The sequence below is a fragment of the Cryptomeria japonica genome, chromosome 10 (assembly GCF_030272615.1).
Source record: "Cryptomeria japonica chromosome 10, Sugi_1.0, whole genome shotgun sequence".
NCBI lineage: Eukaryota > Viridiplantae > Streptophyta > Pinopsida > Cupressales > Cupressaceae > Cryptomeria > Cryptomeria japonica.
In genome coordinates, this window is record NC_081414.1 from 816,706,636 (window position 1) to 816,722,009 (window position 15,374).

General features: G+C 35.1%; 1 protein-coding gene across 1 annotated transcript; it reads right to left on the reverse strand.

The window, feature by feature from the left end:
* Window positions 1–3,936: 3,936 nt before the first annotated feature.
* Window positions 3,937–5,046, reverse strand: LOC131036565 (G-type lectin S-receptor-like serine/threonine-protein kinase SD2-5). Its single transcript, XM_057968468.2, has one exon. It carries the CDS (start codon window positions 5,044–5,046, stop codon window positions 3,937–3,939), a length of 1,110 nt encoding a protein of 369 aa, XP_057824451.1.
* Window positions 5,047–15,374: the final 10,328 nt, after the last annotated feature.

Sequence of the window (15,374 nt, forward strand, 5' to 3'; positions counted from 1 at the left end):
ATGGCATTTTAATACTCATGTTTATTCACTAAAGATTAATGAAATGAAAATAGTTTTAGTGTAGATTAAATTATTTAGACATCAAAGAATTAATTCTAGTTATATAACATTATATAACTTGGTTTAATTAATGTTGTTATGGAGGTTTTTCCTATGAAAAATCTCTGCAACTCTTGAAGGAAAAATGGGAATTGAATAGGGAAAAATTGTTTTTACTGAAAATTTGGGGGTTGTTGAAAAATTGGGAAAAAAACTCTTGGTAAATTATTTTGGTGCATGTAGAAGAAATTTATTTGGGGGTTTTGGATTCGTCTTAAAAATCACCTGGAAAGGAATTTTGAGGAGGTTTGAATAGATATAAGTGGCTCCAGGACTGGATATGTTGATTTCACTGTTTGCATTGAAGGTTTGCTGTGGTTTTCTGATTTGCTTACTCCTTTAGATTTCTCCTAGGAAGAGATTTTGAGGTAGGAAATTTTACCTTATTGTTCAAAAATTTTGGTTATTAAATTGAAAATTTTAGTTTTTAGATTATAAACAAGTTTTTGGGGTTTTACGTTTTGTTTGGGAAAAATCTTGCTATGAATTGAAAACAGTCCTATTGTGTGTTTTGGGCTTTCAATAAATTTGGAATGGGGTTGCTATATAAAAGAATTTGATATTTTTTTTGAAATAGATTTAGAATCTGGTAATAAGGTTTACTTTGATTTTCAATTCATTCAATTGGGAAACACTTAGTTTTAGATTTCTCTCGTGACTGTAGATTTCTTTGTATGATATATATATATATATATATATATATGTTTATCATTGATCAAATTGTCCATATATTTTGATCTCTTAATTTTTTAGTTTCTTGTGTAATTGAACCTCTGCCTGTGTTATTTGTGTAATTTGTGTTTACACACACACACACACACAAATATATATATGTTTATGAGAAACTTTGTTGTCAATATATTATTTCTTTTGTCGTGTTTTTTTTTTTTATCACTCATTGTTATTATTTGGCCAAGTTGTGGATTTACATCCATAGCCATGGAGTAAACCCATGACTGTGGGTGTAAAAGCCACAATCGTGGGCACACCACGACTGTGGGGTGCAAAACCCATAATTGTGGGGTGGCCACGATTGTGGGGTTACATCTCCAGTCTTGGTACCCACAACAATCTCCATGGATCATTGGAAAAATATGCGTCGCTCTGTTTTCTTTTCGTGGTGCTTTTGATGTTAGGTTTCGATAATGATTATGTGTGTGTGTGTGCTTAATGTATTTCATTGTAATAAGATTTTCATTTTGTATGGGTAAGAATAATGAAAATGTGGTATTTGTTTTGTGAAGTATTGATGTATAGATTTTGGTATGTAATAGTGTTCATTTTATGGTTGGAATGTATCTTTTTGTTTGACTTATGTGATTGTAATCGAGTCTTGGTATTTCAGTTCTTGTGGGGTATTCTTCTAGTTCAAAGGTTTTATGTTTTCGTTCTAGAGGCCAGGGAAGGGTAATTGTGGTTTGCGTTTGTGAGGTCATGTTCTTTTCTTTGAATTAGTTGCCAGTTTGAAAGTTAGTTTGGGAGCTAGATGATGATTCCTAGCCCTTCCTATATCCTTCTGGAGATTCATTTTATTTAATCTAGCAAGAGGGTAATGCCTTGCTATGGTATCTTAGTGTTTTTCTTCATTGTGTTTTCCTTTCAGATCTTGGTTTTTGATTCCTAGGTGCTTTAATGGGAGAGTGACTTTCGTTGGGGGCCGGGACCCAAAGTGGTCGCCAGGGTAACCCAATGGAAGTTTGTTAATAAGTGATAACATAATATAATAAACTTGGGCATGTGGGTAGTTAGTTCACACTTAAATAGATAATTGTTTTGGATGCCTCTCTTACTCCCAAATGCTCGTTTAGGTTCGGGGTTACACGAGAAGGCCTAGAGTGGCGTCCACCAATCTCATCTCCACGAGAGGTTAGTGTGGTCCACTAGAGCTGTATGGGGGTTGGGGGTCGGGAGAGGTTACCAGGGTAACCCAGGATGGGGGTCGGAACCTAGTGAAGACTTGCCAAGGTAACCCATGACAACCTAGTGATGACACTCTTCCCAGTTGCTTACATAGTGGTTTTCTTGGTTATTCTTCTATGTTTGTCAGGCCTCTGGAATCCCATGTATTATTTATTGTTCTTGAGAATTTCTTCAGTCATCTTGTGCTACCCTTATTTTGGTAATCTTGAGAATCCTTGTTCTTGACTAGCATATATTAGTGTTGTATCCATGTAAGCCTTGATTATGTTATTGCTTCGTGATTATTACCTCTCATGTCTTTGGGGTTTGAATGATACCTCCTAGCACGGGGGGTAGACCTTATGGTACCACACGGATGGGTGGATTGCTTTTTGCATCCATTGGGTTTGGTACGAGATCTTTCATGTTCGTGATGGTTCGAGATGAATGCTGATGACCTATCTTGCACTCCAGTTAGTGAGTTTCAGACATCCTTGTATTAGAAAGTTGTATCCATTGAGATATCATGTAATGTAATTATGATCAGTTGTATATTCATGGTTATGTAATCTGAACCATGCTCCTTGAGCAGGAGTATGTAATATTATTTGTAAAAGTATTTCCTTCCTTCATGTATATTTGAATATTGTTATATGTGTAGTTTCGTTGTGAGGCCTTGAGGACACTCAAAAGATGTTTATGTTGATGTATATTATATCCTTTTCTCGTGTGTTCATGATGATCATTGTAATGTATAGAACATTTCTTCTTTAAAAAAAAATAAATTATTTGCATTTTATTGTGTATAATTGCATTGTCCTCTGGGCCTCATAGCGCGGGGCGCGGCAACCAAATTGAAGTGTTTCCTTTGTTAAATGTGAATGATATGTGAATAATGCTTGAAAGGTGATGAGATAACATAATATGTGAAATGCATTGAATTGAATGTCTTTAAACACAAGAAAACAACAATAAATTATGCATGTGTGTATTAAATTAATACTTGTTGGAAAATAAATAGATAAAAATTGATCAGATTATAAATTTTCAAATAATATATTAAATTATTCTCTCAATTGAAAAATAAAATGATATACAAATATCCACATTACATGCATGGACCTACATGTTCTAGAATGAATGTGAAACTTTGAATTTATTTTAGAACATCAAATTGAATAGTTTCCTTTCTTAAATGTAAAATATATGTAAATAATACTTAAATAATAGAGATAATATGATATGTGAAATCCATTGAATAGAATGTATTTAAATACAAACAAAAAAATTATACACATGTAGGTATTGAATCATTCTCTCAATTGAAAAATAAAATAATATACAAATTACCATGTGTAGACCTAAATCATTCTGTTAAGATGCGTCAAGATTTAAACGACTTGAGAGTAGAATAGCTGTTGAAGATTTTTACTGCACATTCTTCCTTGTATACCACTTAAAAAGGAATTGACACCCGTGAAATCGACATCTATCTAAACCAAAAGCTGGCAGGCATTTCCAAAGGAATCTGGTTAGCATGTTCATCTTCATTACACGGTATCGATTTACTACAACAACAAAAAAAATGATTTACAAGGAGGTAAACTATCTTGTGATTCAAGTTCAGTTTCAGTCCTCTGCAACCACAACAAGATGCCCATCTGAAGATTTAGTCTTAATCTTAAAATCCTCTGTTCATCGATTCTGCAACTGCTATTTGATTATGGAGTGTGATCTGAAATATGAAAGAAACAAATTTACACGATAAAAAATCAGAAGCTATCCGTTTCACTCCTCTGCCGTGTCAAGATTTAGTCTCCATCATAACCATCGATTACATAGCCATTGATTGATCATATAGTTTGATCTGAGACATCGAAGAAAAAACCTTACACAATCAAAACCCAAAAGCAACGAGAAATTTTTGGTGATTTTCTTTTAATCTCTCCCCTCTGCAATCAAAACAAGATGTTGGTGTGAAGATTTAGTCACCATCTGAAAAATCCCCTGTTCACTGATCTTGGAACTGTTATTAACATGGCCACCGACGAATGGCCCAAAGGCCAAGCTCTGATCAAGAGGGGGCTCCAACATCTCCAAACTCCCCTCCAGAATCCCCACAACAGTAGACATGGTGGGTCTCAGCCCACAACTGCTCTGAATACACCAGAGTGCCAACTTTACAATTCTCTCCATCTCCACAGCTTCTTCATCTGAAACCTTAAGCCGACTGTCAAAAATCTCCTCCAAATTCCCTTCTCTGGCCTTCACCAGCGCAATGGTGGGCAAATACCAGTTCTCCTCATCTGCAGATCTGTCCACAACTCTGCGCCCACTCACCATTTCCAGAAGCACCATTCCATAGCTATAAACGTCAGTTTTAGCACTAATTCCATACTGCAAAAACCATTCTGGTGCAATATAACCAGGTGTGCCCTTAACATGAACTGTCATAAGGCGGCTCTCACCCTCATCCAACAATTTCGCCATTCCAAAATCTGAAACTTTGGCTCTGAAATTCTCATCCAGAAGAATGTTCTGCGGCTTCACATCCAAATGCAAAATGCTGGACGTCGACTCCTCATGCAAATAAGCCAGAGCTCGTGCGGTCTGTAGTGCGACTTCATACCTGGTTTTCCAGTCGATTGTGCTGGTTTTGCTCTGGAAAAGCCAGTCGTAAAGAGACCCATTTTCCATGAATTCATAGACGAGCAAGTAACGTGAATCTTCGACGCAGAGGCCATGCAAGCGCACGAGATTCGAATGATTGAGCGAAGCCAGCGCCGTCACTTCTGCGACGAATTCCTCCACGCCTTCGTCGGCTTTGTGCAGGCGTTTCACGGCGACTTTTTTCCCGTCGGCAAGTGTTCCCTTGAAAACGGATCCGAATCCCCCACGACCGATCTCCGCCGTGAAATCGTTCGTCGCGATTTGCAGATCTGCGTAGCGGAAAACATTCGGAACGCCGCTTACTTTCTTGAGGAAATCTTCGCTTATGGGGTAATCGCCGCCGCTGGTCACTCTGGCTATGGCGGTGCCTCTTTTCATGTTGAGATATTCTCTCCTCCACAAGCACACCATGAGGAATAATGTCATGATTATCATCCCCACTCCCAGGGAGTAGAAGACGAACAAGTTGGATGAGTGGTCTAAAAGAATGGCGCCCACCAGTAGGGTAGCAATGGCGGTTGCTAGGAGGCAGAGGATCAAAGAAAGAGATTTTTTGGGGTGTTTCTGGACGTACTTTGAAGCACTCTGCAATTTCATGGCGTTAACTGAGCTTCTTAAAATCTCCCTATATTTTTTGGTTGTTCTATTCTGGTGCAGTCACTTAAGAGCTCTGAGATTAAAGCAAAGTCAAACTATGATTGAGTGGTTCTGTGAATTTAGGCACGTACCAGTAACTTTTAGGTCTATCTACGGCTAAAAGTGGATATGACGTCCCTCCATAATAACTTCTTTCATTTCTATCAGTAATGCTTCAATGGCGGCTGCTAAGAGTCAGAGAATCAGCTCAGAGGACCAGAAAAAGAGACAGAATCAGAAAAAAGAGACTTTTTTTGATGTTTTTTGAGAGGGAGAAGTTCTCTGAATTCATGGCACCTTTGAATGTTCCATCTAGATCTAAAAATGAATATGGGATCTCTCAACTTTAACCTCTCTCTTGAATTTGTGACATCTATGAATGTTTCATCTAGATCTAAAGATGGATATGGGTCCCTCCACATTCTCTCTCATTCCCACCAATAGCACAATAATTGCGGCTGCTAGAAAAACAGAGAATCAGGAAAAACAAATTGGGTTTTTTTGTACATACTTTGAAAAACACTGCAATTTCATGGCGTCCACTGATTTTCTCTTCTCTGCTCTGGGCAGATCAATAAAGAAGAGATTCTTTAAGCAAGGTGGGTTGTTTTTAAGTTTTCAGAACCAAAAAACCAACTTTGAGATCGTTCACACATGACCATTTGGGCGGAGTTACTAATATGTTTCACTAGAGGATTTGGGATAGAACAACCAGTTGACCAAAAGGAAACAATTCACCTTGTGGATCAAATCTGATTACAAACATGCAATCAAAATAGAAATCCTAAATGTGTAATGTACTTCATGAAAAGGCGAGTCGGTGATAAACATTTGGACAGTCGACGGCTGGTAATGCTCATTCGTAACCAATGTCCCCACTTTCAGATATTTATTGATTTTTTCTCCGAGATTCCGTGTGGGCTATACTTTTTTAAATAATTGAATGAAAATACGTATTCATGACCTGTATAATGGCCGGCGAGGCCCATTACTTTGACTGTTAGTTCCAATATTTCATGCTTCCCAATTTTTTTGACTGGTATTTGCAATGTTTTAAGCTCACTGTTTTTGAAACCTCTTCATTGTACTGGAAAAGGGAATCCATGACTTGCGCGCCTGAGTTTTAATAAAAAGAGTTTCAATGACGTGCATTCCCCCAATCACTGTAAAGTAATGTACTGATATTGTATTGTCAACGTCGTCTGTAGAAAGCAATTGAGTACGATGGAGCAGTTGCCCAACGACTCCAACTCTCGCACGCGTCACCATGCAATTTAATGTTAAATAAAATGCTCCGTGTTACACGTGTGTTAGGTTTTCAACGTTGGATTGCCTGGAATATTTTTATACCTTATCTTATTTTTCAATCCTTTAGTCGATGACCCACCAAACCAATTATAGTGGGGCTCTTTTCAGTGAGGCGAACAAGAACAATCAGACTTTCTGGATATAGTAAAGTTGAAATAGTTTTTTTTATCAGAAAGTTATCTTTGGTTAAAGCAATCATTTGTGGGTATCTAATTTGTCAAAATAATTTTAGAGGTGAATCTGATCTTTCTACCTTTCATGAAGTTTGAATCTTGGAAGATGACATTGTTATTTCATTCGTTGTCTTCATCAATTGTATTTATTCAACTTTTTGTAATTTGTTATATAGAAATAGAGATACCAACATTTATGTAATTCAACTTGTTTCAAAAAAAAGAGCAAGCACTTCTGTTGTGAGGAAGGTTTTTATTGATTTGTATAGGTTATTTTCTTGCAATCTATTTGTCAATGACCTACTAATCCAATTATAATAGGCTCTGCTCAATGATAGGGAACAAACAAACGTTCTAGAAGCAATCACATGCAGGAAGAATCTGGTCCGTGTAATCATTCAAGGGTTGAACCTAGTCCAAACACATCTCATAAAATTTGAATCTTGGTGGATGACATTTTTATTGCGTATCACCATCCTCATCAATTGTGCTTACTCAAATTATTGTAATCCATTACATAAAAACAGAGATGCCAATATCTACGTAATATAACTTGTTTCAAAAAACTAGCAAGCTCTTCCCCTGTGAGTGAAGGCTTTTATTGATTTTTATACATCATCTTATTGCAATCTATTAGTCCATGACCCCGCTAATCCAATTATAATGGGGCTATAACAGAGAACAATCAAACTTTCTAGATATGGTAAATCTGAAATAGACCTTTACTTTAAATCAGAAAGTCATTTTCAATTAAGTAATTATATACAGAAGGATCCAATCCATCAAAATCATTATGAAATTAAACCTGATCTGAACACCTTTCTTTACGAAAGATATTTTAATCAGATACCATCATTCTCATCAATTATGTTCACTCAAATTATTATAATTCTTTATATACAGATGTATAATCCAACTCCTCATTTACTGTGAATGAATGTTTTATCTAAGGGACAAATGTCCCTGAGGAGAGATTATTACAGTAAACAGACTAGGCAGACCATTTTTGGAAAGGTTTCAAAAATCTCTAAAGATCTCTGTCTCGAATCCATATGCATTGGTTTGTGAAGCAACTTGGGTTTGTTATTACATATGTTTCTGTCATTTCTGCCTGCCATAGTGGTTTTGTTCATCAATGAAATACTGTATTTATTTCTGCTTTTAGGTTAGACCCAGTTGTTTAGCTGATAGGTTTTCTGTCTGTGGGCAGCGATAATATGGTTTGGAAGCGGCAGTCATATAAATAGTCAGAAATATATGTATAAAGAAACGTATTGAGAGTCTCTTTTATGTCAGAAATACATGTATAAAGAAACGTATTGAAAGATAGATATATTAATTATACTAATTCACTGTTACATCTTTTTTTTCTTTGTAGAAAGTTATTTCCTCTTCTAATAGTATTTGGGCATCTACTTTAATGATTTTGTAACTATTAGGGCATCTACTTTAATGATTTTGTAACTATTAATGATTTTGTAATTATTAGTGACTTTAAAGATTTGTTTTTAGATTTATTCTTAGGTTATAGATAATAGATAAGATAGATTGGATGGATGGATGGACAAATAGATAAATAGATAGATCAATTGATTGATTGATCGATGGATGGATAGATCATAGATAGATGGGTAGATGGAGGGATGCACAAATAGATAAACAGATAGATCAATTAATTGATTGATCAATGGATGAATGGATAGATCATAGATAGATGGGTAGATGGATGGATGGACAAATAGATGAATAGACATATCGATTGATTGATTGATCGATGGATGGATATACCATAGCTAGATGGGTAGACAGACGGGCGGATGGATGAATAGGTAGGTAGGTAGATTGGTTGGTTGGTTGACTTTTAGATTTCTTTTGATGGATAAATTTATTAATTATACTAATTCATTGTTACATCTTTGTTTTTCTTTGTAATCGGTTCTTTCCTCATCTCATAGTATTTGGGCATCTACTTTAACGATTTTGTAACTATTATTATTATTTTTATCTCATATAACTATTTCATATATTTATCTTAAAATATTGAATATGCACGTAATAGGGCTTAGCTTAGTAACACACAATTTAAGAATTTCTATCAATTAAAAAAATGTAAACAAAATGAATAGATTATATCTATCCTCTACGGGGGTCCGATTGAGGAGTCGCGTTCGATATATATCTATAGATCCGATGGGACTCGAACCCAATCCCTCAACTAAATATAGAGGTGTGCCTGATCACCGGATCTACAAGTAATAGATTTCTATCTAATAAGTAATATATCTACTTCTTGGGGGTGGGGTTCATTCCTATTAGCCAATTAGTAATTAGAATTATTGATTTGTATTGGTGCCCTATTCGGTTAGTTTGGAATGCAAGAGTAGTGAAGTGGAGAGGTACTTCAAGTCGCTCGACCAACCTCAACTTGCTAGCCCTTCAAAGTTTTGCCGCTGTGCCACTGCTATCCGCTGTTTCCCTCCTCAATTTGCCTAGTTTTGCCACTGCTATCCGCTACCCATAGAATTGCCCCAGCCGAATTGGGCAGGGGATAGTTGGAGGTAGATTAGTTGGCATGTTACGTATAGAATCGAGGTCAAAGGCAGGATCTAGGCCTATTAAGATCATCCAGGACTTGAACCTAGACTTCATTCATCATTTCAGTTAGAATGAAGGTACCAAACTGATCTATACGTAACATCCGACCCTATCCTTCCCTTCCTTAACCTTAACCCAGCCCGTTAGGGCTGCACTCACTGAAGTATAGTATAGGGCAGGGGATCGGAATCAAATAAAATAAAATGTTGTTAACTTTTTTTTTCTTTTCCGTAGTTCTAAACGAATTCATTCTATAGTACAGATAGCCGCACGTAATGACAGATCAAGGCTGTATTATTAAGAGCTTGTGGTAGAGACGGGTTTCGTTCTAATGCCTGGAAATAATATTCCAAAGCCTTAGTATGTTCCCCATTACTCGTGTGGATAAGACCTATATTATATAATATATAACTTCGGTCATAGGGGTCAATTTCTGGTCGTATGGCTTCATAATAATTTTGTAAAGCTTCCGCATATTCCCCTTCGGATTGAGCTGACATTCATTACGGTCGTTCATTCAATTGAAATGATCTCCGCTTCAAAACCGTACATGAGAATTTCACCTCATACGACTCCTCCTTTTTTTACAGAATAAGGGAAGTAATCCATTAAATGGACAAAAAAATAGTTTCTTATATTATGAATTAATAGGAACTAGCATATTTCCGATGAATCTCTAGCTATCCTTCTTGCAAAGATTTTTTTCTAAATACCAAGTATTTTAGCTTAGCACTATAAACATAACCTCTACCAATTTCTTTGTCCTTAACGCACTGTATTTTACGGGGATTATTCACTTCAACATTCTCCGATGGTTCTAGCGGTATCCGAAATACAAACGAGATGGATGTTTGTTGCCTCAACCATTCTAACTAGCCCTTCATTAAAAAGGTTTTGTGTATTATAACGAAGCATTTGTGTTGTCGATTTTAACGTGTAGTGCTTTTTCCCCTATGCATACCTATCATATAGATTTGACCATTAACATCTATGTAATAGATATAACCTTTCGCTTAATACTAGAATACAAATCCAAAAAAAATTCTATTTATGCATAATTTTTGCTTCATATGATTAACGATCTTGTCATCTAGATTTTTATTACTATTATGACTATCCATGTAGGATTTTATCAAAAAAATTATGATGTTCTTAGAAACTAAAGAAAAAACTATATGTCGAATGTGGTCATTTCAAATAGTCTAAGGTAGATTAGATAGATGGATGGATGGACAAATAAATAAATAGACATCTGGCGATTAATTGATGAATCGATAGATAGATGGTTAGACAAACAGATGAGCAAACTAACTGATGGATAGGTAGGTAGGTAAGTTGGTTGGTTGGTTTTAAGATTTTTTTTGAGTGAGAAACAAATTAATTATATTAATTCATTGTTACATGTTTATTTTTCTTTGTAATTAATTATTTTCCTCTTCTAATAGTATTTGAACATCTACTTCAATGATTTTGTAACTATTATTAATTTTATTTCATATAATTATTTTTGATATTTCTCTTAGACTATTGAACGTGCATGTTATGGGGCTTAGCTTAGTGACACACAATTTAAGAAAAGGAATTTCTATTAATCAAATAAAATTTACAAAAAATGAATAGACTTTATAAACCAAAAAAAAATAAATTATTTATACATAACTTTTGCTTCAAATGATTAGCAATCTTGTCCTCTACCTTATTATTAATCTTATGACCATTCATAAATTGTCACGCTCTTAGAAAGTATAAGAAACTTATATGTTAAATGTAATAATTTCAAGTATGGGGATAGCGCCCTCTATAAAAGTATAAGAAACTTATATGTTAAATGTAATAATTTCAAATGATCTAAGAATCTTTATTCTATTCAAGTACTTGATCTCCTTATTTGATTTTTTTGGACTCTCATAATAACAAATAAATATATCTTAGGTGATATGAAATCACTATGTATGGTCATGTCTAGAATAAAATAAAAGAAGAAACTTATTTATATAAAATAACATGTTAGTAAATTGTTAGGAATGAAAAAAATAAACATAATTTTTAAAAGTATATTAGGAAAATTACAGGATTATAAATATGGGGTTGAGAAAATAATAAACTCAAAGTGCTAAAGAAAAGTTAAATATGATCTCAAGGATAAATATATATTTCTAGTACAAGTACAAAGTTATTGTAAATGTTAAAATTGTAGCTTAATATGATTTAGGTAAAGTGACATTTTCTTTGAAATCTTATTTTGTTAAACTTAATTTAGAATGAACCATTTTAATAATATATCTATTAACTTTTGAAATGCATAATTACACTTATTCATGAATAAATAAGTAACTAAATTAAATATTTCTAAGACCGTCCAAACTAAATCTTTTTAAGATAGTTAAAAATTTAAAACTCAATCCATATAAACATGTAAAATTTATTTTCTCAATTTGTAAATCTAATAATTTTTAGAATAAAAGTATTTCTTCTACTTCCTCATCAATTCTCCAAACTAGGACCTCCCACTATATAACCATTAGTAAAACTCTATATTAAATTAAATTATGAGTAATCATACCTTAAATGGTGTCCCACTCCACTTCTCAAACGCATTTATATACACCATGGAAAAATATTAAAAATATTGCATTATGCACACTTAGAGGATGACATCACATTACATTTAATGGGTTGTAATTATCTAATCAGACAACTCATTTGATAAGAAGACAAAATCAAATAATTGGTTTTTAAATTATATAGTCCAAATGCTGAGAAATGGATAAGGCAATTTGTGATGTATTATTTTATTGCTCATAATATTGCTTGTATTTTTTTTGTCTTGGGTTTTATATTGGAAGGTGTTTTATATTATATTTTTTAATGGATAGAAAATCATGTAAGATTCTTATCTGCTAGTTTTATTCAATGTTGTGATACTTTTGAGCAAGGCTAAATTATTTCTTTGTTTGTGATTTTAGGTATTAAAGATAATTAAACAAATGAACTTAAATATTTTATAATTAAACTATCAAACAAATTTTTTTTTAAGGTTTTAGTTTAAACTATTAGAGAAAGATTCTATTGATGCTTTTTATTTATTAAATTATTTTGATGTTTGATTAATAACATTTATATTTTTTATGAATAAGTGTGTTTGTATATATTAATTAAATATAATTATATATATTCAAAAGAAAAGATAGGACATAAGATCATTCAAAAAGCATAAAAAATTCATACGGGCAAAGACTAGAAAATAGAATAACAATCACACGAGTAGAGCCCGAAAAGAAAAATAACAGTCACATGGGTAGAGTGCGAAAAGAAAACAAACAAAAATAACACGCCACTTAAGCAACGAGAGAAATCCTAGATGGCAGTGGAGGGGGACGCCTATCATCAAGTTTTCCCCATACATCAATGGTGTTTCGAGTGATATCAGGCAAGGACCACCCCTTGTAAGCAACAACTTCACCCTTCTCCTTATCTTTGTCATCAACACGAACTAGCAATATAGCTAGGGCCAATCTGGGAAACCCTTTAGAGGAATCTAGCCAACCACCACCACCACCACTAGAAGTCATCCAACCATTGTCGCCACCAGAAGGTAGCCCCACACCCCCATAAGTCTACCCAGAGGCAAAGCCTCCACACAGAGGAGAAGCAAAGTGTTGTCGAGCCAAGCCACTCCCACCACTAAATTGGTGGTGAGGATCGTAGGAACTAGGGGTCTAAGAACATCGAGCAGAAGAATTTCGGCCACATCGCTTGTCCCAAGGTGGGGACCGATTGTGGGAGGAAGAACTATCTGGAGGAACTCAAACCATAGTACAAGGGGAGGAACTCAAACCATAGTACAAGGGGTATTGCCCTAGTGTTCAAGAATCTCCTGGAGGTGAGCTACCTCCAACGCCACCATGTTGGCCTGCACTTGAATATAAAGCATCACATTATTACAAATACATGCTTTAGTAAAAAGTGAAACATTGGTATCAATAAAGTTGTGAGAAAATAAAATAGCTCATTCATATCCTTCCATAAGGAAAAGAGAATCTCCACCCTTAAAGCATGTTAGATTTGGGTATATTTGAAAGGGGTGCAAGGTCAATCCCTTAGAATAACCATATATGAGGAGGATGGCTCTAGTCGAAAGGGGCAAAAAAAAGTCATGAATCCAACCCCACAATTTTTGAGCACGGTGATAGAACCTTAAAAGGTGTTTGAAAAACTCTAGTTAACCACAGAAAGGACACCAAGGGTCCATGATGCCCATATGTCAAGGTGGGGAGATTAGAGGCAAGCCTTGGAAAAGAATATACCAAGTTAAATGGGAGAGCTTAGGCTCAATGATAGTATATCAAAATTGTGAAATTGTTGCTACCAAACAAACAAAGGTGACTAAGAGTGCCACAAAAGATTCAAAGGAAGCACCATGGGAAGGCACAGAGAAACATAGTGGTAGCCAAAGTGCAACTTGTAATTGTAGAAAGCAATGTAGGGAGACCAATGCCAGTCCTTGCAACATGGCTTCATAGAGGCAAAGCTGATAAAGTAATTTCAAATATCTCTTGATCTAGCCAAGAGAACTGATACTAGGCTTTCATATCTTACTAAGAATGAAGATTCATCGAGGCTCTAGAGAATAAATCGTGACAAGTGAAAATGCCTCATTTATGAAACCATAAGGCACAAACCCAAGGCAAATGGGCTAGGGGAAGCCCTTGAATCTAAATAAGTGGAGAATACCAAATATTATGTTGAATGAAATAAATACCATCTCAAAGCCAAAACCATCCCACAAAAGCCAGGGTTAATAATTGCCCAAGCATGTTGGATACTTTTGGCTACAAAAGTGATTTCTATGTGAACAACATCTTTCATAACCAAAAGGGTTTGAAAACCAATCCCCTTCCAAGCAAGTCAGTTAGCTAGGTATCTAGAAGAAATATAATGCTTGAGGAGAAATTTTTCAAGTTTCATTGCCAGAAATGGCATGAAAAAATCAATTTGGCGCAAAGAGCCAATCCTTGATACTAGGTTGAGAGGAGCCCAAGACCACCAAACTCGTGTGAGAGACAACAAAAATCCCAGGAAACCTAATGATAACCTTTATGGTCTTCTAAATAAGCCCACAAAAAATCTCACAAAAGCTTTTTCTAGCTTCAAATAAGAGGCCTTGGAGTGAGCCCATTAAGAAGAAGAATAAACATGGGTGGATGTGAGAATTTTAGAGCACACCTTAAACTTACCAGCCAAGGAGAGTGGTGTGGTAATACAATAGGAAAGATTCTTCTCAATTATAGAAAGGATTATATTCCAAAGGCCAATTGATAAAGCCTAGAAGGCAAAGAGAATACCCAAAACAAAAAAGAATATCTATGCCCAATCCACTTCCACCCATACTAGAGAAACCAAGGTTGACATAGGAGAAAGGAATGTCTATAACACTAAGTTTCATGTCATTAAATGGAAAGAACCAAAACCTAAACAAAAGGTATTAAGGCATTGAAGGACCTCTTTGATGTTTTCCTATTCTTCAAGAAGTGTGAGAAAACAATCATCTACAAAATGGTCATTAACCGATTGGTTAGGTGACTTAGGAAGGGCTTTCATCTGACTTGTCCAAAAGAGATAAAATTAGCCAAATTATACCCAAAGCCTTCAATTGTTGTAACATATAAAGAGGGGGCATGTAGACAACCCTAGCAAATGGAACAGTGAAGCCCAAAGGCTTGAGATTGGTGGCCATTAATGGTGATACATGCAGAGGCATCTCCAAAAGACATCTTAACTACTTGAATGAAGTGTGGGGGCCAAAAATATGAGCACCCAACATAGGCAAAATGAAAGGACATTCAATACAATCATAGGCTTTGGCAAAGTCAATCTTTAGGAACAAGACTTGTTGTCAAGAACAACAGGCATGTTCCATGCCCTCCCAAGAACAATAATATTATTTAGGATGAACCACAATTTGATAAAGCCAATATATTTAGGAAGGATAAT

Coding starts and splice junctions, on each gene's coding strand:
- LOC131036565 (XM_057968468.2), bottom strand. CDS start 5,046: ATGAAAAGAGGCACCGCCATAGCCAGAGTGACCAGCGGCGGCGATTAC.